The sequence below is a fragment of the Haliotis asinina genome, chromosome 10 (genome assembly GCF_037392515.1).
Source record: "Haliotis asinina isolate JCU_RB_2024 chromosome 10, JCU_Hal_asi_v2, whole genome shotgun sequence".
Taxonomy (NCBI): Eukaryota; Metazoa; Mollusca; class Gastropoda; order Lepetellida; family Haliotidae; genus Haliotis; species Haliotis asinina.
The window spans coordinates 41,575,440-41,602,534 of NC_090289.1; the positions used below are offsets into that span (position 1 = coordinate 41,575,440).

General features: G+C 37.6%; 1 protein-coding gene across 6 annotated transcripts; it reads right to left on the reverse strand.

Annotated features, from left to right (window-relative positions):
• Window positions 1-1,842: 1,842 nt before the first annotated feature.
• On the reverse strand, window positions 1,843-26,513 carry LOC137298848 (catenin beta-like). 6 transcript variants are annotated; one of them, XM_067831175.1, is made up of 16 exons: window positions 26,328-26,513; window positions 14,482-14,546; window positions 11,244-11,374; window positions 10,517-10,646; window positions 10,088-10,275; window positions 9,394-9,698; window positions 8,447-8,651; window positions 7,877-8,021; window positions 7,444-7,547; window positions 6,963-7,169; window positions 5,688-5,942; window positions 5,196-5,357; window positions 4,545-4,695; window positions 4,191-4,315; window positions 3,644-3,776; window positions 1,843-3,044 (listed from the first exon to the last, which is right to left on the reverse strand). In XM_067831175.1, the coding sequence occupies exons 2-16, from the start codon at window positions 14,525-14,527 to the stop codon at window positions 2,839-2,841; spliced, it is 2,493 nt and encodes an 830-aa protein (XP_067687276.1). In that variant the 5' UTR covers window positions 14,528-14,546; window positions 26,328-26,513; the 3' UTR covers window positions 1,843-2,838. The 6 variants fall into 6 exon arrangements, with proteins under 6 accessions (XP_067687276.1, XP_067687279.1, XP_067687277.1 ...); XM_067831178.1 differs by having other exon boundaries at window positions 1,843-3,094; window positions 26,328-26,477; XM_067831176.1 differs by having other exon boundaries at window positions 26,010-26,332.
• Between the last annotated feature and the right edge of the window lie 582 nt (window positions 26,514-27,095).

The window sequence follows — 27,095 nt, forward strand, 5'->3', positions numbered from 1 at the left end:
GGGGCTCGATCCTTCTCACATGCAGCTGCCTCATTATGGAACTCTCTCCCATTTAACCTCAAGAGTGCACCTACGCTATCTTTGTTTAAATCTGGACTAAAAACATACCTCTTCCAACGCTACCACTAACTGTATCCACTGTTGTCCGCCCTGTGCTTATGCATAGATGTCATACGCGCTTTGAGCATGTCCCTCAGTGATGTGGAACTAGCGCTTTATAAATACCCTTATTATTATTATTATTATTAGATAAGTTGTCCATCCACAAAAGTCTTCATCCTCATCCACAGGCAAACTGCAGTGCAAATGAGGTTGCGCAGCAAAGAAGACTGGTCATTTTCTCAATGCTGTGCAACCAATTTGTGCGACAGTTTGCCAGTGCCTCATCAAATCAACTTCTAAAATGCCACTTAAAGAAGTTAATGTTGAACTATATATGCATAATGACATGAAAGGACAACTGATTTTTTACCATGTTGAAGTTCTTGGTGATGGCCTGTTTTTCAGATCTTATATAACTGCTGAAAATTGTGAAATTACTTTGACTTTCACCAATTCAGATACTTAACAAGGACCAGCACAATATTGACACAAACCTGAAACTTCCTTAGGTTACAATACTTGGTGTTTATTCTGAATACCAGATCCTTTTCATTTTGATAAATGATACCAAGGGAAGTACAGAAATATGTATGAGCACATGTTGACTGAACCTAGTGTTTCACACTGATTCTCAAAAGAAATACAATGCATGTATGTGAAATGGATCTGTTACAGGTCAATTACGGAACACGTCCATCTCCCAGGTGTAAATTTCAACTGAGCAAACGATCACCACTTTTCCTGTGCATGCTTATGCATCATGAGATTTGCATTAAAAATAATATATGATAATTTTAATAATAAAATTACTATATGTAGATATGGAATTATATCACCAGGAACTGGTTGCATGTGCATATTTCTGAACATACATGTACTTTTAGATCATGATTTTTTTTTTTTTTTGGTTGCATGAGCATATTTCTGAACATACATGTACTTTCAGATCATGATATCTTTTTTTCTACTTTGATGGAATTCTTGGTGGTGTATAAATACCATGAATGTTTACAATAACCTAATACTTTATTGGTAATGTCGTTGTGGTTATAAACTTCGAGAAGCGACTATTTCCAGACTCAAAAGTAACTGACTGGTGATTAAGTACCAAGATGCCTTGTACCTTGATTACAGTTAAGTATGGTCTGAGTAATATTCCAGCAATATCGCAGCAGGGGACACCAGAGATGGGTGTCATTTGGGGGAATTGAACCCGTGTCTTCCATGTGATGAGCGAAAGCCTTAACCACTGGACTATCTCACTGTCCATGTCTCATGTGCGGCGAATGACTTGGTGTCATAAGCCCCTGAATAGTAATGTTTTGGCCAGAGGCTGAGAGTTTTATATCACTTATAGCAGTTTTCTTGCAATATTACGACAGGTGAACACCCGAAATGGGCTTGGATTGTACCCAAGTGGGCAAATCAAACCCATGGCTTCTACATGAGCTAACACATTTAAGTTAGACTGAATGTAGAGCTTCCAAGGGCCACGATACAGTGACCGTTCTGGACTAGGACCACCATCACCTCTGGGGTCATACGATACTCCATTTAAGGAGTGATTGAGTTTGGTTTTATGCTGCTTTTAGCAATATTCAAGCAATATGGCTGGGAACACCAGAAATTATGCATGCATTATGCTTTATGCATTGTGGGGAATTGAACCAGTGTTTTCAGCCACAATGCTAACCTCTGCCCCATCATGTAAGGACAACCTGACAAACAACAGAGTCAACATTGTATATAAAACACCATCTTTTTTTTATTGTCGTCATGCACAGAGGTACTAAAACAGTCAGCTACAACTACGTTTGGCTAAGAGCGTTACAAAAAGTGGCATGAATGAATTACTAGGTTGATGGCATACTAATCAACGTCAAAAAATGAAAATCTATCAAAATTGCCTCTACTAAAATGCAAATACTATATACTTTGAAAAAAAAATCTCTTCACAAATAGTCATGTAAAACATGTTCATAGATAATATTATATAGATAAAAGATGGGGGGAAAGTGTGAATGCATGACAGATGAGTGGTTTATGTAAAAAAAAATTGTTAAAAATTTCACAACCCTTAGTAATGATAGAAGAAATTTTGTTTCACGCCAAAGAAGCAGTTATTTACCAGACACTTCTGACTAAAATAACATTCTACTACATTTCTGGTCATAAATATATATATTTGTAGTTAAAATAAACTTGTTCAACAAAATAAAATTTTGATTGATAATCAAAATGCATGTAAAACGGAAGCGTCACATGGCATTTTTGCTCTCCTTCATTACAGCTGAAGAAAGACATCTGAGAAATGACAGTGCCGATGTAGTGTTAATGTGTTGAAAAAAGAACTACCTCTCCAAAACTTGTTCTGAAAGGAATGAAATAATGAAACTATATACATTACTGGTCCTGCCATTATAAAATTCGGATTAACATTTCAAAAACTGACAAAGTACAAGGTTTACATTGAGAATCATACACATAGCCAACAGAAAACACCTTAAGACATTAAGTCTCGCTTCTGTAAATAGCATAAATAGATTTTTTTTTCAGTCATGTAGTCACTGATATGCTTGAAGGCTCTTCCACCAAGACCCTGTCAGTCCACTGTCAGTATTTGATACAGCTGGATGTATTCAATGATCCTAACAGTTTGCACTAGCATGTACAGATTCACTTCCTTCTCAAATCTGTCAATCCGACTGCTGGTTTAGTGTCTGTTCACTGTTGTGTTCAAAGGTCGGTGTCAAACCAGGCCATGCCTTGGTTATCCCCTCCCTGGGGCTGTTGGGGGAGACTCGAGTCGAGAGTTTCAAAATTAAGATCTCCTGATCCAGGGCCCAGATCGGGCAAATTGTCCATGTGGCCATAACCACTACCGTGATGGCTGCCAATTTCTAACCCTTGCATTGAGTTTATTGGGACTTGTCCTTCATAATCTGGAAGAAGATTTGTTGCTTGGTTCAAATTTGCAGTTTTCAGTTGAAGCCTTTCAAGATAAGAAATGACTGGTTGAATAGTGATACTTGATTGACATATCTGATATCAATTATTTTTTAACAATTATGTGCTTATATGTGCTTAAACTGTTCAATACAGTTTAACAAGAAGTCATCACATTATGAGATATACTTGTTTGAAAATGTGTTAGTAGGGGAATTAACATCAGGGCTAATTATGTCATTACACCAACAGTGGTATCAGCACATACCAGTATTATCTTAGAACTTGATCTTAATACTACTCAATGCAACAGAAACAATAGCTAAAGCAATCTGAAAGTCTGCAATTTTCTCTCGCTTCTTCAACTTTCAATAAAAGGAAGCAGCTGGTACAATGTCATGTTAGATGATTAACCTAGGCAGGGTTGAAATCTTCTTCGTTTTAGTCAGAACTGCAAATGTTGAGTGATTGCTTGGTATCTTAACAACATTACTGATATTTGTTTTTATGTATACTCATGTCACTCCTATCACAGTCAATTTCAAAGCATTGATAGTTGTGTGTATGGTTACATTCTAGAGGGTTAGTTCCCTACCTGATTGTCCTCTGTCCATGTCATGTTGGCTGCCACTGTACATGCTTCCTTGACTTCCATGATGTGGAGGAGCATACAAAGTGTCACTGGTTCCCTCCGGTGGAAGATTCATCCCAACGTTAAACCCTGGGGGCTGAAGGAAACAGCAAAATTAACATCTTTACTTCACTTGCTACATTCCTGAAATGGCTTGAAAGACAAACTGTATTTTATCACAAATGCCATCAATTACCAAACAATGTTTCGAGGCCATAACACAGGATCTAATCCGTAAGAAAGTTATATTTTATGCCACATTCGGCAATATTCCAGCTATATGGCAGTGATCTGTAAATATTCAAGCCTGGACCAGACAATCCAGTTATCAACAGCAGGAGCATTAATCTGTGCAATTGGGAACCGACGATATGTGTCAACCAAGTCAGCAAGCCAGACCACCTGATGCTGTTAGTTGCCTTTTATAGCAAGCATGGGTTGATGGAGGCTTTTCTTACCCCAGACCTTCACAGGTCCGTTTTGACTCAAAAAAGAATCACAAATGTTGTACCTCTGACCAAGGGATGTTTTGGTCTCCTCTGTACAGGGAGCTGGTCAGTTCCATGGACAACCGTTTCTTGTAATCCTGGGGTTTATCTTCAGACATGCGGAACAGGACAGCAGCGGCGTAGGTCGCTGGAGAGATGAATTTAAATCAGTAAAACACACATCAAAATTTACGAATCAAGTTACATCCACGAGTGTAACTGCAAAAACCCTACTTTAATCAGTATCCCAAAAGTTTGTACAAACTGTTAACCATGTCAGTTTTCCTGAACTACTGTGCTGGGTTTAATCTACAGGACATGAGACAAGCCCTACTTTGGTGTTGGTTATCAATGCAGAATATATTGATGTCACTCACCAACACCCTCATTGCGTGAATGTAGCAACTCTGTGAGAGGAGCAGTGGCGCCCTCTTGTTCGATCATTTCAGCTCCTTCCTTGTCTGCAGCCAGCTCACAAAGCACACCAGCGGCCACTCTCTGGATGTTTTCAACAGGTGAATACAACAGCTGCAAGAGAACCAAGTCAACTTAGTTTGAAGTCATAGTATCCATTCCAATGCAGGACATTCATCCAATAGGATAGGACAATAAGATAGGTACTATCTGACTTAACCTAAGGAATGCATGGTATGTGAAGTACAATCAATGTACATTTACATAAATTTAAAATTTCAGACAGAATAGACCACCACAAGCTAAAACCTTCATGTAACTAGATAATGTGTGAGCTAGACACAAGGCAAATTAAACTTAAAGCACTTCACAGTTCTGAGTGAAATTCCACATAAAAACTTAAGGCCAGACCAATTTATTGTTTACAGATCAGGCGGTGATACTTTATCAATACTAAGATTTTTTTTTAAAATACTTATATTAATGAAAAAGGAATACTACTTGAACACGTGATTAGTTTTGTTTTCCTTGGCTGGTTTTAAATTTTCCGATTACAAAATTCATAAAAGAAATAAAGCTGGTCTTGTCGTACAAATGATTTTAAGAACAGGTACCTGAACGAAAAGTGGGATACAATTTAGTCCTCTGATGACTGCTCTGTTGTGAGCCTCACGGGCAAGGATGTGAAGTGCCCCGACTGTTCCCTCTACAATCTCCTCCATTCTGACACCATCAACATAGCTGGAACCACCATTGTTGGAACTGATGGAGGCTCTCTGCAACAGAAAAGTGATCCATGATACTTTCACGCTCTCTGCTTACAGGAGATAACTGAAATATTTATCATGGTTGTAAAAAGTGGCTCAGTAACCACCTGAGGAATTCTGAGATACTTGCTTTCGAATATACACAGCTTCCTGATCACTATTCAGGATTCCAAGAGCATTTCAACCCAGAGAAAGTCAACTGGCAAAGGAAACAATTGTATTGCTAATGAGGAATACCTGGAGTGAATATTCAGTAGGTTTACAACTTATCTGGATCCTTTATTGTAAAGAATAGTTATGAAAGATATGGTGCAACAAACAGCTGTATGAGTGACTCACCCTTTGAGTGTCCTGGTGTGCTCTAATGAGGAGCTGTACGATGCGTGGTAGAGCACCATGTTCCCGTAGAGGAGCATGGTTAGCAGGACACAGGGCAAGGTTTCGGATCAGGCCAACAACAGCCTTGATGAGGGGCCAGCGACTTGGTGGGTGAAGGAGCTTGACTAGCACAGGAAGGCCATAGTGGAGACGCACAGCATTCTGAGCCATTTCTGCCTCTGGGTGACGGGCTGTTAAGTGGCGAAGAGCACACACCTAGGAGAGAGAAATGAAAATTTACCTTGTGTCTATACTTAACTGGCAACTTTTCCAGAAACTCATCGCAAGGTTTTTATTGACTAAATGAAAACAATTACATTAATAATTGACACAAAGCAGATGTGACAAAGACTCGCATAACGAATCCAATACAAGATGCTCCTCGGGAGTTAGTTGGGGAATCGAACCCAGGTCTTAGGCGTGACAAACGCACGCTTTAACCACTAGGTTAACCTACCGCCCAGATGTTATTTAGTTTTATGGCAGCGAAAAAGGGTACCAAGAACTGTTTTGCTGTGCTTTTAAAACAGCAACAGAGCTCGTACAGAATTTCAAGACAAAAAATCACGTCTTTTTAAAGGCTTTTCTAGGTAACATTAAGGCCAATAAGACGAACAATTATACAAAAAAACCTAATGAAAATAATAAACAAAACTTCAGGGCACTGTCACAGTCTTTGCCTTGAAAATGTCCCCATAAATTACTAAATATATCAGTGTAGAAAAGGTTGTCAAATGCTATGAGACAACTTGTTCATGATAACCTATACCAAAACGTGTTGGCTCGTGACTAACCTTAGACAGGTTTCTAAAATTATACATCATTTTGATGCGACTACTGCCCATGGTGGCCTAATGGGTTAGCAGACACAATCTTCACTTCAAGCTTTAACTTTATTATCAAGGCTTTTTCATGATTCAAGTCTTTTTCCTGGCTTTACGTCAAAAAATAGATTTTCTAGGCTTCTAAAAACCAAGTGCACCAAAGTCCAGGCTTTTCCAAAACTGTACAAACCCTGTGCAACTTATAGTAGCCATAAGAGAGCAAAAACACAAAATGAGCCGCATATACGTTTGGTGAAATTCTACAATCAACCCAGCACAGGCAAGTCCCTAGTTTCTAAGCACAGACAAGTATGTTCAGGAAACAACTTTCATTTCAGATGGAGAAAAACATACTGAAGTTTAAAAAAAAAATCCCCACACAATGGAACTTATTCATTGATGTGCTACTCACAGCTGGTTCGGTGATTTCCTCTCGGTCTCCAGCCTGCATGATGGTTCGTACAAGGGCCTCAATTCCGCCAACCTGGCACACCATCACCTTGTTCCTCTGGTTGTTGCAGGTCAAGTTGGACAGAATACCTGCGGCACAGGTGACTACATTGATGTCATTGGATGTCAGGAGTTGTACCAACATCTGGAGGAGGCCTTCAACTGCATCCTGGATAGAGGAGATGAATGTGTATCATTGTGAAACTATGCACAGTATTTGTTCCAAGTCTAAGATGCTAATAAAAACAAATACATTGGACAATGAAGAAATCTAACCAATATTTCACATCTATATAAATAAGACATGTCTCTGATAATCGTTTCTTGGTAGTACTACATCAAAATGAAATACCAATGTTTAAGTTTAAGTGACAATGGCTTATTGGTCAGAACCTGTGTGGTCAATCTGGTTACTCTATCATGTAGCATGGTAATTCACTTACAATTCTTGTAGCAGCATCTGACAAGTTTCTGAGGGTCCACAGACAGTTCTGAACCAGTCTCTGACTCTGATGACCAAGGTGCATGGCTAGACTCGCCATTCCTCCTGTAGACAGAAAACATGCAATGACACTCCACATCAAAGAATGCAACATCACTTCAACATGACAAATTATTGTATAACGTTATTTATTGCACATATACCATAAAATCTGAATATAAAAATGTCAATGTTTGGTCCTTGTCTTTCAAATGAGAGGACAGTGTAACTGCCTTAAAAACATATTCCACTTTCAGTGTGTTAATTTATGTTTCAAACCTTTAACCATAATAGAGCCCCTTCATTTAAGAATCTAGTAAAATAACTGAATAAATGTAGCTTGCATAAAAGATACTGATTCTTCAACATTACTCCAGCGATTGTCAAGTACATACCGGCTTCAACAATGGCTGGCTTGTTGCTCGAGCAGACAGATAGCACCTTCAGAACACGTGATGTTGTCCATAACAGTTTTTCATATGTGTAGGATTTCATGATGCGAACAAGTTCTCCTGGTCCTCCACTAGCAAGGATGATGAGCTGCAAATAAGAAATTCCAAATTCACTGTATCTTTTGAAAGACAAGTGCTATTGTGGAGTACTGTGCTCCCTCAATCACCATCATCCTACAATCACTGTAATAATCCAGAGGAAACTCAAATGAGAACACACACTGTTATGAGAATACTAATCACTGATCTGTTTTCAGCATTGTCTCAACTGACATTTGGTGGAAACTTTTTGAAAATGGAGATGCTATTAGTCACAAGTAGTTATAATCAGTCAATGGGATTCCATCTATTGATCTAAAACTTTTTCAAAATGTGAACGAAGGAAAAAAATCAGAATTTGAGCAATGATATAACAGGCACTAATCATGTTCTAATAATACAAAACATGCTTCAGATAAGTCAAGGTGCATTCTTAATCTCTGCATCATTAGATGTTTGATCTGTAACACCTACTTTGCTTTCCTGATTTCCGTAGGCAAGGATCTGCAGACAGTCGGTGGTGATGGCGAGGAACTTGACATTGTTATTTCTTTGTAGGAGTGCAACCATCTTCTGTAATCCTCCAGCCAGACGCACAGCCATCTTGGACCCCTCTTGATGGAGCAGGAGGTTGTGCAGTGTGGTGATTGCATAGAACAGGACAGACTCCACTGGTGAACTGTAAAGAATCATTCATGATTTAACATATTGGACAAAATAAGATACGGATAGTGGTGTTTATATGATTTATATCTTATCATAGTAGTCAATAAAAAATATATTAATGATTTCAAAAGTTACATGCATTACTAACTATTTTTTTCCCAGTATATATGGTTCCTGGGGAGGCTCTTTGAGAAAATGTTCATGACTGACCTGGTGGTTTTGGAGTACATGCACATTTAGTTCTTTCAAAATCCCTCGGATGAATTGACATGATGGTATTCTGAGATATTGAATTAACGTAAAATTTGGACAGTCCAATCCTTTCATACTGCTCCAGTTATCCGTCATAGCTTAAGTGTTCATGAACATTTTCTGAGAATTAAATTTTCAGATGGATTATCCTGAATAATTTTTTTTTTTTTTTTTTAAAGGTAGTGAGTATGGCTTTAAGGAACTTTTAGCAACAATCCAGCAATATCTCAGTGTGACGTACCAGAATTGGGCTTCTTACATTGTAACCATGTTAAGGAATTGAACCCAGGTCTCCCATGTGACAACCCAATGCTTTACATCAAGGCTACCCAATCATCCCTTCTACAAAGTTTAGAGAGGTCTCTGACTGATCATTCTTCAACGCATTGTGTAATGAAATATGCAACAATGAAATACCAGTTCTGGCATGCAATAATGAGTGCAATTAATGTTTTCTCTCCTATACGTCTCTTATATATTTGTAAACTGATCTGAGGACCTACCTCAGGAGTTTGACAAGAGCTGGGATTCCTCCAGATTTGAAAATGGCCAGGAGGCCCTGTCTGTGATGTGACAAGTTGTGCAGGGTCCCAGCAGCACATCGAGTGGTCTCCAGATCGTCTGTGTTGTTCATGGCACGTACGAGAGCAGCAACCATTTGGGGGGAATTCATGATAGCATGGCGACTGGCCTCTTTCTTTGACAGCTGGTGCACCATCATGGCCGCTTGGCTTACCACAACTTGGTCCTCGTCATTCAGCAGTTTGATCAGCTCAGGGATGGCTCTTGTTGCAAGATCAGCATCATCCTAAACAATATTGAAAATTATAACCATAAATTGTATAGTTATATATTTTATCTTATCCCACATCTTGCACCCCCTCTTTAGCTTCAACAATAATGTTTCAAATATAACTTTTTAAACGTTTCTTACATGATTTTGAACATTTTTAAAGGCCATGTTAACAAAAATTATGAAAGCTGACTAATAAAAACAACTGGAAAACATTGGTAAAAATACCTGCCGACAATGGACAATAAAACATCCAGATTATCATCTAAGGATGGAATCAATCATCCAGTAAGAATCCAACACAGCTACAACTGGCCCATGGATGCATATGCATCAGGTAGTAGCAGTAAACAACAAGAAGTCCAGCCATTCTTTTGAATAAACAAGTGAAAGACATGAAGTACCTGGTAGTTGATGAGATTGACAACAGCATGCTTCAGCATCTGTGACGGTTCACTGAGCCTCTGAACTGCAGTGGGCTGGTCGGGGTGAATCTGTGTGGAGGGGATCTGGACACCTGCAGGCAGGGTTTCAGGGAACATGGCTGCTCGCACTCGCTGGGAGCGGGTCTGATTCAACTGCTGGTTGATATCTGTGGAATAGGTGTCAAATAGTGATGTGACATTTTTCATACCCATTAAGGTATATTTGGATCTATTTCTATTTTTCTGATCAATTTCACAAATATGAAAAAAAAACAAAAAAAAACAAAAAACATTTCAGGATAATATTCACAGATTATTTTGCTCATCTAATCTCTTAGACTGAATATTGAGACAGAATCTGTCATCCATAAATTCTTCCTTTTAATATCTGACTGTTATTTCACTCACCATCCACCTGTTCCTGACCATAGCCATCGCTGAAGTTTCCCGGCCCCCAGTCAAACATCATCTTCGATGGATCCATGTTTTCATCTTCTATTTCTTCCCCTGGGCCAGTCTTGCTGCTGATTGATGGGGCCTACAACATGAGACACCTTGTATTGTCTCAACATTCCCAGCACTGAGTCCACTTGATTCAATCAAGTCCGCCATAATAAGATTAATGACACGCCTATCTTAATATGGGACTGGTGCTGCACAGATTTGGTTTTGTTCACACGTCATATTATAGCAAAGAACAACTTAGAACTAAAGGGTCAATAACAAAAACCAAGCTATGCCTCTGCTTGGTAGAAGGGGTGGAAATAATTTTCTGGAAATTCTTTGGTCCTTCATTTCAAATTGCTTTTTTTCAAATATGGAAAAGAAAAAATGAGAAATGAGAAATGTCATATGCTTGTGTTTTTATTATTCTGATTATCTAGAAAACACAGGTTCCTTTAGTTTCTGATCTTTAAAAGGCAATTTCTATTTCACCCATCATTAAGGCTGTGGAAACTCACACATCTTGTCTTAATACAATGGAGGTTCAAGGGTTTTAAGAGCTGTTCCTGCATGAACTTTCTAAACTTGTGATGAAGAGCCCTTGTCTTCAGATTTTAATCACTGCAAATCACTTGATATCTGTGTGAGGTTGGTGTTTAACTACAGTTAAGACTGTAGTAACTTGACTCACCTGTGTGGTTGCACCTGAATGAATGCCAGAATCTGTCATGTACTGGTTCTGCTGCCACATCATAGTTTGTTGTTGCTTGTTTTCCATTGGCATATCTGATAAATCCATGTAGTTACCACTGCTAGGACCAACTGAAACCGAAACATTACTTATGAATTCATCTGTCGTGCTACAGTTACAACCAATTAATTAAAATATTGTGCTTAGTACAGTGGAAGCTGTCAAAACCGGCATCTGTCCTATCCATCAAGTTGTCAGCAACGGCATAAAAGCTGAACACCATCCATTGCTTGTACATTTATCATCAGATCTACAATCCCGCACATTGCCCAAAACAGATTATGTCTTCAGTCCCAATGAATACTGGTTTAGACAGCTTCCACTGTAGTTCATAAGTCACGTCATTAACAGTTATCATTTGCTATCTGAAAACCTAACACTACTGCCGGAACTACTTTCAATTCACAGTAAAGGCTATGGTTTTCAGGGCATATGATTAGAATAATGCCAATGCAATAGAATACTGTCTTTCCTGTGAAATAAGGCATTTCATGTTATGGCCTGCAAAGTTTCATTCCTACTTTTGATATCACCACTCGTAAAAAAAAACCACCCCTTCCTCGCAAACAAACAACTTATTTATATTTTCATGTTAGGCTACATACAACTTGCTGAATCCAGTACCATACGCTGAAATACTGCTAACTATTCCAATTATAAATTATTACAATGCTGCCATTAATACCAGCAGTTTGCAACAAAGCTTCTACTGAACCCTCCCCATCCCCATAGTAGCAGTGTTGGTCAACTGAGCTAAGCTGAAAACTACAGAAAAAGTATCAAATGATAAGTTGATCAAGTCTCTTACATCAAATCGAAATGAAACAATAGGTATTCTTAAAGGAAAGTACAATGAAAGCACAAAAGAAATAAGCTCTTCAGACTAGTTACTTCCTTCATAACATTCACCTTAGCACACACACACACTCCTTCAATTCAGTTTTCAATAAAATGCCTACAACAACTTGTATTTAGATATTAACTTCAAACTATATAATTAACTTCAGATTTTTACCATAAAAAATCCCTAAATAGTAAGCACAAACAATGCATACCACAGATCAGCTATTTCTAAACAAGGGAGTGGTTGACAAAACATTTTTTCAAGCACTGCCCTCTCAACCAAAAAAAAAGAATCTGCATTAAAGAAGAACAGTAGTTAAGGAAATAAATGTCAATGCAGCAATAAAACAGCTAGTGAAAGCTAACAATATTTACCCTCCAAGGTTCACAGAATTCCGTGTTGACAAATACACTTCCCTTCTTATGCCCTGTCCTGGCAACTACTAGCTCACACATCAACACGAAACTTGCTAGGCTATGTTTACAGAAAGCATACTGAACATGGAGCCACAGCTCTATGACAAGGAAAAAATGTGGCCCCTGACTTCACTAGGATTACGCCTTGCACGAAATAAATCCCTGCCATGTTGTGGCAACTGTTATATTTAGAAGATCAATATATCATCTGACATTAGCAAAGTTATCAGGTGAAATATCTTGCAAATTGTTTTGAATCCTTACACCTAATTTACTAGAAGCGACCTATTTTGAAAGTAATAAAAGCAGACATGAAAACAAGAATGTGCAATTACAAAAGGAATGTGGTGTTTACAAGTGCCAACCATGTCCACATGCTTTTGTTTCTAATCTTGAATTACCCATGCATAAAATGTTCACAAAACACTCCTGTCAATTTTAGCATATAGTTGTCACATATAGCAAAGTAGACGACGCACAAACCAGTTATTGACAGCAAATAATAAAAATATAAACATTTAATGAATACAGGTGGCTTTAAAAAAGCTTATCAAGGTCAAATGTACAAAATAATTCATGTTTACTGTTTCAAAATGATGTACAAATCCCATTTTTTTTTTGTTTTGTTTGAGTCCAACCCTAGATTTAAAGCCAGAGCAAGGCACCACACATACAACCTTACCCACCCCACCAATGAGAATTTCATAAATAATAGACAGCTCAGTGATGAAGGGCTCAATAACACTGAGAAATGTGCTGGCACTGAAGCACCTCACTAAATAGCGTGTTTGAAGCATATTGGGATTAATACCATGAAATGTTCTGAAATCTGTACATTACAACAAAATGAATAATTGGCTGTAGCTTTTGTGACATTCTGATACTGCATCACATAATACCCGTAAAAAGTATGCTACGAACTGCTGGAACAACGAAAACTTGACAATATTTACGATAGTTTCAATATTTGTACAATAGTTATTTTCTACAGCTAATAAAATGGGAGGGGAAAAAAAACAACCCCCCACCCCCATCCCAAATAAAAACCCTTAAACACACTGCCACAAACCACCAGTAATGTCTACACGCAGATTACAGACCCAGTAATGATACATCACACTTCGATACCTTAAAACAATATTTAGTGGGGTTGCCAAGCACCAACACCTATGTGAGTGAGCAAGTTTAGTTTTACGCTGTAATCAACAATATTACAGCTATATGGCAACGGTCTGTGAATAAGTGAGCCTGGACCAGACAATCCACTGATCAACAACATGAGCACTGATTTGCATAATAGGGAACCCATGACATGTGTCAACCAAGGCAGTGAGCATGACCACCCAATCCCAATAGTTGCCTCTTACGACAAGCATAGTTGCCTTTTATGACAAGCATGGGTTGCTGCAGGCCTATTCTACCTAGGGACCTTCATGGGTCTTAACACTTATGTAAGGTAACTGGCAATATTTATAGAAGTTTGGATCCAAATTTAATCAACCATTCAGGTTCACATTTTAATACAGAAGGAGCTTGAAGCAGGTGAGGTCTGAGGCCGCCATATTCAAGACTTTACACATTGTGGGGAAAACGAATCTGGTTCTTTGCGGTGACAAGCAAATACGTAACAACTAAGCTACCGAACTGCCCTTAACCTTGGAAAGCACAGGTTGGATTCAAACTGGTCACTTTGATGCACTTTTACTTGCGCTTTTTGAAGGAAGACCCCTTCTGTCTGTATACGCTTCCCAATGACAAAGGTCCAGGGCCCCATTTCACAAAGCGATCATGGTGTTTATGTGATCATAACTAATAATTTAACAGATTTCAGTTGTAGCACTACGATCACTTTGTGAAACAGACATAAGATAGTTATGGTTTCACAGTAGACAATCAAGGACTTGAAACTTATACTCACTGGTCCTAGCAGGGTCTCCAGACGCATTCATCTGGTAACTGCTCATTGTTCACTTGTGGTCAAATCTGGAATTAAAAACAAGAAGTTTTAGGAAATCAGTATAGCAGTGTTGGAAATATCTTCCTTACATAGAGAAACTTGCATCAAGTTGCCCTTCCTGGTACTACTCGAGGAACTGGCAGTGCTCATGGCTTCCATGAGTAAAAGCTATTACGTCTTAAAAAATACTCCAATTAAATGATTTAGTTCAGTAACATGATATGCCTCGATAAGCCTGTCAGTTGTACAGGTACACAATATCAAAACATGGCTCAACAATCACTTGACATCGCTAGACCTTGGTGACAAGATAATGTATGTATGTTTCAATAGCTTCAAGTCTTGTTATTACTATGTAAATAATAGCTCATGTCATGATATTCTCAATGATATTTTGTGAATCAATCTGCCAGACTTTTCCACTCTGATGACCATGAAAACATGTCAAAACTGTCACACAGTCAACAACAATCTAGAATTAAAGACAAATTAGAACTGTAAACCATGGCATAACAATGCTTTATGAGATGTATAACTTTAAGAACCACATTTGAATGCAGTGACAGAAAATAAATGATCCTTTTCGTCACCATCTGAACAAGTCCATCAAAGAGCACTACTGTGACAATCAAGATGTCATTTTGTAATGAATCACTAAGTCTGTTCTTGTTCTGTCCATCAAAATGTCACAGTCCGCTCCAAATCATAAAACATCTCGTTGAGAGCCATGGCAATAATGCATGCATCATAAAACCCAGAAACTGGAACTGGAACGGGAAGTAGAGTTCTGAGAAACAAGCAAGGCTTTCACACCACAACTTCAGTGTAAGTGAGTGAGCATGATTGACGCCAAAAACTAGTTTGATTAGCTAGTTGGATTCCACCAATTTCTAAATGCCTTTGAAACAACTTAAGATTTACACCACTTTTAGCAATATTCCTGCATCATCACAGCAAGCAACACCAGAAACAGGCTGGAAACATCGTCCCCATGGGGGGAATCGAAATGGGTGTTGGAACCTGCATGGTCACCCCACCTCAACAAAATTCAACAAATAATAACTTCAGGAACTTCAAAAGCATGTGCTTTCTGTAACATCTCTTCACTGAATTTTAGCATTGCTATAAATCCACTTCAGCTTAGTTTTACACAATACTTGAGTTTAACTGCTTAATACTTAAAAGCTAACAGAAAAGAACTACCCTTAAGGCTTTGTACCAGCAGTGTGTTGAACAATTTCAAATCAAAATCATCCCAGCTGTTACAAGTAAAAAACATTTTTGCCATCATTCTTGGGTTGCCTGAATGAGCCCTGACAAAAATAAATCTGGGAATATATTTTAATCTCACAATTTCTGGTGAAACATGTTTTCAGATCTCTGCTGATGAAATGCAAAACACATGCTTACAGGTCAAACTAGGTGCAAGTATTTTGATGTCATGTTGGGACCTGCATTTCCCGGAATCTTCTCCAGACCTTGCATGCTACAATCTTTATATACAAGGTCATGTAACAATTAAAATAAGAATAGTTACAAATCTGACTTGCCCATAAAATCGATAAATCTGATAACAGGAAGCGAGTGAATGTCTAGATCATTCTGTAAGTAATAAGTTCATCATGTGACTTGCTATTAAGTGATACAAAAAAAAAGGTTATTCAGTGTGACATGGCAAGTGTCAATCACTGGTGTCAGATCAGCTCTATTCCAATGTGACAGGATATAGACATGTCTCCCACTGACAAGTAGAAGTGGACCACAAATCAGCAGGTACAGACACACCAGGATATCACCTACCACACATTTACAGGTACTCCAGTTGCCAGGTACTTCAACAGATTACACTTGAGATCACCATTATCAAAAAAATACACAAGTTGATGCATTGAAATAGGCATGTTCTGACACGAACCTCAATTCTACACTTATCACATCATGCAAAAATGAGCAGTGGTTTAATCAAAAGAAATTTATTTGCTACTGGGGCCATCTGTCAAAAATACACATATTTAAAAACCCCACTACATACAAAGCAAATATATACAAGAAAGCCCTTGCAAGTTGAGAAAATGTGGCAAGTCTAGATTTTCCTGGCTTCAGGTTAAAATGAAGAAAATCTGCCGTCTCATTTTTAATGAACAATTTTTTTCCAATATCTTTTTTTTTCTGTAAAATATGTTCATTTCTGGGAGTAGTAGTTAGTCGGATTCCAAGAGTACATATTGTTAGAAGCTTCTTCATTGTTTATAGTGTATTCTGACTTTCTCGTTCATTGTTCAGACCAATCAACCTGCAAGTCAATTCTTAAAACTGATGAATAGCATCCTAAGATGTTTTTGTTCCTGAGTAAATGTTAGATGTTGATGTTGATGGCTTCGACAACCACACCGCAAATGATCTAATATTGAACTTTAACAAAACAAAAACCAAACTGCCTATTAAGTTTTGCATGAGTCAGTTGGAACTGATTTTTTGTAGCTATCATTTGTCTTAACACTGAAGCTACCATCAGTGCTACCCTTAGCTCACCATCACCACCCTCTCTCAAGGACAACAATCATTCTGACATGGGCACAAACCCTTAACGACATGAGTGAACATGCTACGTTCGCATTATCACTTTGGCATTTTCATCACGATGTGACTACCAAACACTTACTTAAATCAGTTCTCTGAAACAACAACAAAAAAAATAACTAAAATAATTAAGAGGAAAAATCGGACTCAAATTAAAGAATGAAAAAATCAGAAGCACAAAATATTCCTGTAACAATACCATCAGAGTTGGCTCAAGAGAGGGTTTTGGAGTGTTCTGACTCAACAAATTCAGTGAGGACCCCCTCTATTTAACATTGGAGGGGGTTCAGAAACATTATTTTCATCAGTTTGGACCCACTAAACATTTGACCCAAACCTATCACAGATACAATACACATGGAAAAGGGTATGATTTCACCCAAACCTATCAAAGATACAATGCACATGGAAAAGGGTATGATTTCACCCAAACCTATCAAAGATACAATGCACATGGAAAAGGGTATGATTTCAAAAACTATCAAACCTAAATGTTCCACTGTAATAAACAGGACATATCTTTGAACCTTACTCTATATCTACAGGAGACCACCTCTGGGATACCACCACAGACATGCATTCAGAAACTATTTCCTCCCAAGTGAGCATGCCCATGGACACAAGGGTGTAAAATGAGCACTCCCTCTATCCCTCCAGACAAGATAATCCCCCACTGTTTCTCCACGCTTCAGCTACTCCACTCCTTCACAATGGATGATAGGACAAGCTGGCAGGCAAACCACCTGTCACCTTGTTGAAGGACCGTTGTAATTCAAAATTATCCTCACTACTACAGGCTATGTAAACACTTGATCCTGCAGGTGCCCTCTGGTAAAATGTGACAATGAATATTCAGCATGCCTGCCTTGTAAGATATTGGTTTAGTTTTAACTGTTTATAGAATTATCTGAAAATTTAAACTTGAAAATGTGCAGAGAAAAATAGTACAATTGCATCAGAAGACATGCCCCCAAAAAGTGACACTCATTTAACGTAAGCAATGATTCGCATACAGGATGGTGTGACTCTGACGTAAACACAAAACCCCAATGTCAAAGCACATAATAAATCTAAGATGTCAATGTCTTAAAATGCAATAAACAAGGTCACTTAGACACACGTCAAGAAATGACTGAAGATTCTTATCACCACTTTGCCACTGTCATGACGCACAACAATCCAACACTTTTTACACAATAATTTTTGCAAAACTTCACTTTTCTAAATTAGGTTTCATATATGACAACTTCAGCAGCTATAGAATTAGATTTCTGATTCACACAAGTACTGCAATGTACCTCAATTCTGTATTTAAACACTTTTAAGTTTGTATCAAATTTAACACAGGAATGTACTTTGCAATCTACTTTTAAAAAAACATGTCTACACAATCCTACCTAAATAAAATTCCTTCAAGTCAACATTCAAAATATTTAGGGGAATTTGTTAACCTGCTCAACATTTAACAATGTATTGGGTTCATTTAGATTTGCTTTGACACAAGACGATAAACTTGTAATATGAAGGCTGGCTGTCATAATCTGAAAGCAAGTAAAGGAAACAATTTTAATTACTACATAACTGAATACAAAACAGTTACCTTTCTCGGTATAAGCACCCTCAAATCCGCCAATATTTCCACAAAAATCGAATATATGACAAAAATTACAGAAAAACATACCTACTGAAAATGATTATCTCCAAGCAGGGTAATCCAAAGTAATCCAACTGAGCACAAGCAATCTGATGGCCAGATTTCTTCCAACACAAAACACTTAGAGTCAACTATCCCTCCTTGAACAGTGAATGAAACTATTAAACAAGAGGAGAGAAACACTGGAAAAGGGGCTGATCCTTATCTGTGGTGCGCTACAGCCACATGAGCTTGGGTGCTGTAAATATTGATAACATATCACCAAGCCAGCCGCTTTGACACATGTCACAGCAAATAATGAACTCTTCCACTCCCACAGCAAAGGCTGTCAGCTGCCAATAGTGGCCTCTCCCATCGGAGCAGTTTGACATATGCCAATCTGTGTCGGCTGACATTTTGGCAGGCACAATAACACTCCATGGATCTCATAGTGCTACACTATTAGCCTGTTATTACCCGAGTGGTTGAGCCATGCCTAACATCATTTAAAAACATATATCATGGTTATTTTTGCTCTACATAATTTGGCGTAATTGTGGATTGTGTAAACATCCAATATGCCAAATTTGAGAAAAGATATACTGGATGTCAGATTTTAATTTGTTTTAACCTCTAAGCACAACCAACTTCCCCTTAAAATAATGAACCACTGTTAAAAAAACAAAATTCTTATTTGACACTTTAAAAAATAAATTAGTTGAAATGAACATAAATTGTGATTTATTTTAGAATAAATAGTGAAGTCATTGCTAGAATGACACCACAACTGATTTTCTTATCAATGATCTGTAGACATAAATCCTTATCTTCATATCAGATTTTGACACTGAAAAGCCTGAAGATAAGTCACACAGTTGAAGGGTCACCTACAAGTTGCCATTCTAAAAATAACCCATGGTCATCTGAGCCAATTAAACTGAGGTGGACAAAGGTGTGGCAAGTGGCAGTTTTATTGACAGCCAAAGTGACCTGACAACACTGTGGGTCCAGACACCTTAACAATAGAGCTGCTGTTCCTACCAGCATTTGTATAGGTGACAACAGGAGCCATTACCTTTTCAATAGGTATTGGTAATTTATAGCCACCCAACGTACATGCGTTGTCTTAGAAACAATGATACCTATACCTGAACATCTGACCACATTTGTCCCATTCTGGACAAAATAAGTTAGGGATATTGGTATGTTTATGATTGATATTTCATCAGTGTGTCAATGAGTAGACAGATCATTATTCATCATTTCAAAATTTAAATATATCCCTAACTATTTTAAGCCAGTATATAAGACAACTTGCTTCCCAGTTATATCCTGTTTCTCCTTCCCTTTCACTAAATGACTTTCATGTTTAAAAGCAATTGTAAGACCTCAAAATAACATTCAGCTACTGGTCATACTTGACCCCAACTGACATTCCTGAACAATTCATACAGAATGTTTTATTTCTTTATCAAACTTTTTTAGGTGATAAAAAAATTACGACATTAAAATCTACGAGTTTAGAATTGAGGGAATTTGTGCATTTGCATATGGTAATCCCAACACCTTGCTTGCATATACTGACTGCTAGTCAGAGATTTTTTCCAATCAACATTTAATAATGGTTTAAACAATGACCATACCATTTAGCATGTTTGAAATAGATAAATGGAGCAAAGAGACACTTGTGCGATAAAATGCATATATTCAACAAATTAAATATTTTATCAGTAAAGCATTATTGATCTAATAGTCCCCACTAACGATTGATCCACACAAATTATCCATTCGAACAGTAACAAGAAAATACAGCATCTTACAAATTCCAATGTTGCAGTGGCACTTTTTATACAAATTAAGTGCACACTGCAGGGTTTCCTGAATCTAGAATTTAACAATTAAATAATTTAAAGAGTACAATTGAAATCTCCCAACAATGCATTAACAGATAATAATGCAGTAAGAAATGAACCTCAATAACCTACATACTGATAATAGCATGCTCCTTAACATTCTAATCATGTGCCTGCTGAAGAAGCAGTAACACTAATGATCATCGATTGAGTTTAAGTTGACAAGACAACCACTGCTACATGACCTCGATTCAGCTATATGAGGAAGTCCAACAACTTGACACAAGAAAACTTTATCATCAGGACAGCTTACACAAGATTTTGAGCAGTTGAACCTCACAAAGCATGTATGATGAAATGCATTATGAAAAAACATGCCACCATTGACAAAAGGTTAAAACCTCCTGTCAATCAAAAACATCGATGGTAAGTGCATTTGTAAGTTGAATAGAGCAGAATTCAAGACTTCAAACACTATTCAAGATCTTTAAAAATCGAAAAGGATGTGTTCTACCTACTTGTAGGGTAGGACAAAGACTTTTGTCTAAAAACTACAAGTACTGACGTTGGAAAGAATCACTTATGATTACAGATATAAGAATAGTGATCTAGCGAGTTTAGTTTTACTCAGCACTCAGCAATATCACAGCTATTTGATGGTGGTCGGTCAATAAAGCAACTGGGGTCGGACAATCCAGTGATGCAGCACGTGCATCAAGCTGTGCATTAAGGAACCAATGATATGTTTCAACCAAGTTGTCAACCCCACCCTCAGCATGGTAAAATTGTGTGACAAGCATGGGCTGCTGTAGACTATTTCACCTTGGATGTTCACGGGATAGTTTAAAATGCAATATCTTGCATTAATCAGTGAAAACTCACAAAGTGTCATCTGTTCATAGACTACTGCTAAACTATGCTCACAATGCTGTTCTTGAAATGCGTTGATTTGTTTAAAAAACGTTTCTTTCTAGCTCTCTGCTGGAAGTTACTTGTGGATAGGGTATTTCAATTCTATTATATTTATATAGAAGCAAGGACCCTGTTGAATGCTGTAGGCATTCATCATGCGACTTCAGTCGGTCCCAATATGGGAACTTGCATAAACAGATCTTATTGTGCAAACCAATGGCATTGTCACAAGATCTACCAATACCTTAACTAATCTCTACATGCAAGCATTCTTTCAGCATGACAAATTGTGACAACACAGCCCCATACTCATCAACATAATTGAAGATGTGCGCCATGAACTTGACAGAACTTTTAATCAAAGTCAAACAGAATTTGTAACTACGAAACTTGGCTTTTCATGACGTAACCACCCCTTTTTTTGTAGGCTACCAGGTTCAATGGGCAGGTGTACAAGCCTAGAAAGCATTGGTGAGGCAGTATTAGGTTTGAAAATTGCCACTTATGTTTTGAATGATGTGACCAGAATATCTCCAAACACTATTTCATAACCTCAATTTTTTTAGTCACAGGAATGAATGAAACATGTATGTATTATAGATTTAAATCAGTACACATCCAAAATCCACATCAAGCTTTTCAGCATTCACACTCATACTTGAAAGTATAGGGTGCCTTGCCATAAAGCTAATGTGGGCAGTTAAAAATAAAATGGCCTTTATCCTTTACATATACACTATCCTGGGACATTTCTTAAGCGAAAAGATTTAACTGAAATAGCATCTAATGCTTGTACAGTGACCCACAGTATTGGATATAGTTGTGTTTTAAATACCTCCTTCATAGGCATCTCATGAGGAAGGGGAATATAACTGACAGGGCTCCAGGTAATTCAACATGCGGAGTATGTACTTATTTTTTTCCAAAATAGGAGTTCTGAAAAACCTCAAGAGTAGGCTTAGCACGCTGAATAGAATTTAACTGAGCACCAGAAATATTGTGTTTTGTTTCATATATGCACCATAACATTGCTACTCTTGTGAACAAAGGTCAATAAACAATTTTGTTTTGGATGAATATGTCTGTAAATGATTCCAAGACCATACACCATTGCTGTAGTGTGTATCTGCTTGGTTTTCATATTATTTCCATCCGTATCTTGCATAGTTTATTATATCTGTAATATAACGATATTGCCCTTATCTATAGCCCTGTGACACTTGTCTTGAACGCCCACCACAGCTGCGACTATATTGCTGACAAACTTCCAGCAAAGCAGGATTTGAACCCATAACAGGTTTCTGCTACAACAAAGGGAAGCAACTCTACACACTAAATTGTGGTCCTGTGCATAAAGCTCTGGTCACAATCAGGTAAAATTAAGCAATGAAGGGTGTGGACAGTGCTCGGATGGGTGTTGCTTTGGGGTGGGTGAAGACAAAAATACTAACAAACCTCAGGAATTTACCTTGATTTCTGTATTTAATGGTCCCTGGAACTCACACAATTTTTAGAGGTCCTGGACTACAAAATGGGTGTCCCAGACACTTCAATATTACTTTTAATATGCTACAATACTGCTGCAATTCATTTACGGTTATTTTATTGTGCATCATGATCATCATATTAATGAAACTGCAAATGATACATTCTGGCTAGTAACAGACATGGCGATAACTTATTGTCACTTGATCAACATTTCAAAAGAAGTATTGATGCCTATGTCTCCATGGATGCATTAGTTTATTTCATTGTGTCTTAATTTCTAAGCTTTAAGAATTCAGGAATTCATGTTCTGCAAACCCTTGAAACCTCAAGAGTGAACTGTCACTAACGACCACCAAAGATGAAATATCCAAAATCTGCAAATACTGACCAGCTGTTGTCAAGTGGCCTGGTTTAGTTAACAATGAGAACTGTAGCCCTAGGACATAATCAGAGATTGACTGGTTTGGATACTTTGGTGTCAAATTATCTGCAAGAATGGCGAAGATTAGGTAGATTTATTCTTGAAGAAGAGGACAAAAATAGAACAACCCCACCGGATAATGTGCATATGTAAAGGTCATAAAACTCACCTATGAGACACATGGCTATGTGCTTCATAAGGTAATAACCAAAACTGTTGTATTGACCATTTAGAACAGGCTTTCAAATAAGTTATTGTATCCTAAAATCCTGAGATTACCTTGACAAACGGAGAAAAATGTCATCTCAATTCATGTATATTAGGGCTGATCATCAATATAGATCAATCAAAATCATTAACTGAATTGTGATGAGTTATAAATAAATTCTGTGAATTAACTGGGTAAAAATAGGAAACCAACTTACACCCATTATTCATGACACTGTCACATGACATTTGTTGTCAGGATTACTAACAAATTTTAAACAATGAACAATTTTTAAAAATGTGTGTGAATATAGCCCAGCTTTTTGTGTAATACACACTGTGTGCATGTGGGTGAAAATCAAGACCTCAGTAACATTTCCCACAATATGGCCAATCCTCTCAGATATTTCCAACTATGCAATATGTCATATTTGGAATTTACCTTTCTTAGTAAAGGACAAATTCAAGTACTTTTTTTGGTTGAGTCCTAGGCAGGATTCGAACCCGCACCCTCAGAGTCAGGCACTTAATCCAGGATTTGTGCCCTGGCGATTAGGTGCCTGACTCCGAGGGTGCAGGTTCAAATCCCAGATGGGACTTAACCAAAAAATTACTAGAATTTGTTCTTTTCTAAGAGTAAAATCCCAAACATGACATATGTTGCATCTGACCACTTTCTAAATGGCATTGTGTAATCATTTCCAGGTATGATTATTTAAACCAGACCCAATTAATACATACACAAAACCAAACCATATTTTTGAAAATACAGGTAAAATTCACCAAACCACCAAGATCATGATGGTGACATCTTTCAAAAAGATTAACTTAAAAAGTGCACATTTAAGAGCTCCAGAAAGATTTAGGTCAAGTGGGTACTATCCCCACTGTATGTTATTGGAGTGGGTATTAATAATGTTGAGTGGGTATTTCATTTTTTTTCTCTTACTCTTGATTTCAAATACAGAAATGGGTATTTCAGATTTCACTACGCAGTTATGCACTACCAAATGCCACGTATAATCAAAACCAACTTAAATATAATAGAAATGATTTCATAAAATATCACTCATCCCATATTAACATTACAACACTAATCCTGTGCAGCAATTAGTTTCAATGCATATTTGTAAATGTTCTGTGCACATTTTACTAGAGACACAGCCTAACTGGGTTTCTGTATTTGTCATGGTCCTATTTGTTCCCAGTGGCACGGTATTAACATAAACAACAATGCGACATGGATTATGTTGAAATTTTATATTAGAGATATGTCATCTTGCTACATTTTGGAAAGGAGATCTATCAAAAAGAAAAAGCATTATTTATGTTGATAAAAATACAGCAAACTTCATCTGAGACAATCTAAACAGAGTCAACTAACTCAAGGTATTGAAAAGTACCTGATTTTTTTTAAATACAATATGGATGAAAGAAGTTTGTTAAATCAAAATTGTGTGCTTTGAGCATGCAACTAAGTGGCATGGAGCATTGCGCAGTATAAGTACCCTCATTATTTATTGTTATTATTTAAAATGCCATCACCTTCACTATGGTGAATCCCTGCTATCACTATTTATTATGCCATAGGTCCTGAGTAACTGAGTAGCAATTCTTCCTTGAATCTTCCTATGTTTCAAGGGAAATAATCCCCCAAACACATTGTCATCGATGGCAAATACATCACTCATATAGAAATCTAGTCACGACCATTCAAGATACTGTTCCTTGTGAAATACAGCTTGGATCCAGAATTACCGTACTCGTAACTTTCAAATTGGGTTTTTAAAAGGTATTTCCTACGACAAAATTTGCACGGGTAGCCGATTCACCTTATTCAACAATACCTTTAATGAAAACGATCAAGATGGGTTTTGGACATCTCAGTGTCATTTCCTGTTGAGGATACCAATTCTATATTTGACATAACCCTTCAGATTGTAGTTTCGACACGCAATCTGGTATTTATGTCGGTTTCTGGGTTTAGAAAACATCATTTTACGTGACACAATAGGGTGACCACTCCTGCTGAGATTCTAAGCTCGGCCATAACCGGGAACCAGGCAGGGTCACGTCGGCCATTTTGCATCTTTCTTTCCCTATCTTTTTGCAGAATTCAACCCCAGAAATGCAAAATGCACACACACTCGCTCAAATACACCACGTGTAATGCTCACAAGAACATCACCTAACCATTATTGCAAATACAAAATAAAGTTTGAGCACAGCTAATAAATTCATGCGCTACATCGGTGTTAGAGAGTCGGTTGATTCGGTCGAACGACTACTAACGAGATCGGGCCATCGTTTATTTTGACGCGTTTTAAAGTGAGTGTGGCCTTAAATTATCCCACACAACGCTCACAATACACACATGATGCATTCACTATCGTACCTTACCGAAATTTGGGCCCAGATGGACCACTGAGCGTCTCGAAACAGCCTTATATCGCTCTTCTCGTCAAGCCTTCGCCAATGTTTTACAGACCCTTTCACAATATATTCAAATTCCAAGATGGCGTCGTGTCTAGGAGCATGCGCAGTTCAGGGGCACCTGCTATACAGTGGTTCAGAATTCTTAAAACCTACGCCACGACATATAGTTCGTTAGTGTACGAAATACAGTTTACTTTTGTTCATGATAATTAAATTATATATACACTGACATTAATCACGACACAGAACAATACATTACAAGTGCGATTATACTCACAACCAGGACTAATATCGTATTCTCAAATGTAAATAAAGTTCACCGATGAGTGCAAGTTCCTCCTACGCGGTGATGTGTCTGAATGGAATGCTAACAAACTGACACGGGAACAAAGAAGCAGTTTACAACCGCACGAATTAATCGCTCTGCACGTGCTTTCACTGCAAGTTAAACATCAGTGATTTTACCAAATCGCTAATGACACGTGTTCACAAATAATCATGCTGAAAAATATCTTACCTGTTCTTTGAAACTCCATTAGGATAGACGCGGTCTAGGCGAAAATGGGTTTGACAATGTTGACTGATAGGTAATTCACAGGTAAAACGACACACCTTTTGACTCATACTTAGATATGCGACACTGAATCAGGAAATTCGTCTGTGCAGGCATGCAGTTGCTCTAAAAACATATTCAGGTAAAAACATACTAATTCACTGCAGCAACACGACATACTAATTTGGTGTTAATATCAATGTTAAACTAGTAGTCAGTTGACTTTTTGAAAGACACCAGTTTTATTTCATTGTAAAGTTCAGGACATACAATGAACACGCACTCTTGTATTTTGGTCAAAATAAGGCTGGACACTAATAGGTATTATATATGTCACTCACTTACGATATTGAAACTATATGAAGTTAATGTATGATTCGAATGAAAACAGAAAATTGGCAACCAGCGAACAATAACTACCATTTTACTGTTTACAGATACATATTGAAAGGAGTCGGGATGGCATTTTACGGATACTTTAGTGGAAGCCGA

Bases quoted from the DNA above. Each gene is read 5' to 3' on its own strand.
- LOC137298848 (XM_067831175.1), bottom strand. From the start codon at position 14,527: ATGAGCAGTTACCAGATGAATGCGTCTGGAGACCCTGCTAGGACCA. The intron at 10,276-10,516 runs GTGAGTGAAATA...CCTATTCCACAG, and splicing joins TGGTCAGGAACAGGTGGATG to ATATCAACCAGCAGTTGAAT. The intron at 4,316-4,544 runs GTGAGTGACATC...TCATCTCTCCAG, and splicing joins TTCACGCAATGAGGGTGTTG to CGACCTACGCCGCTGCTGTC.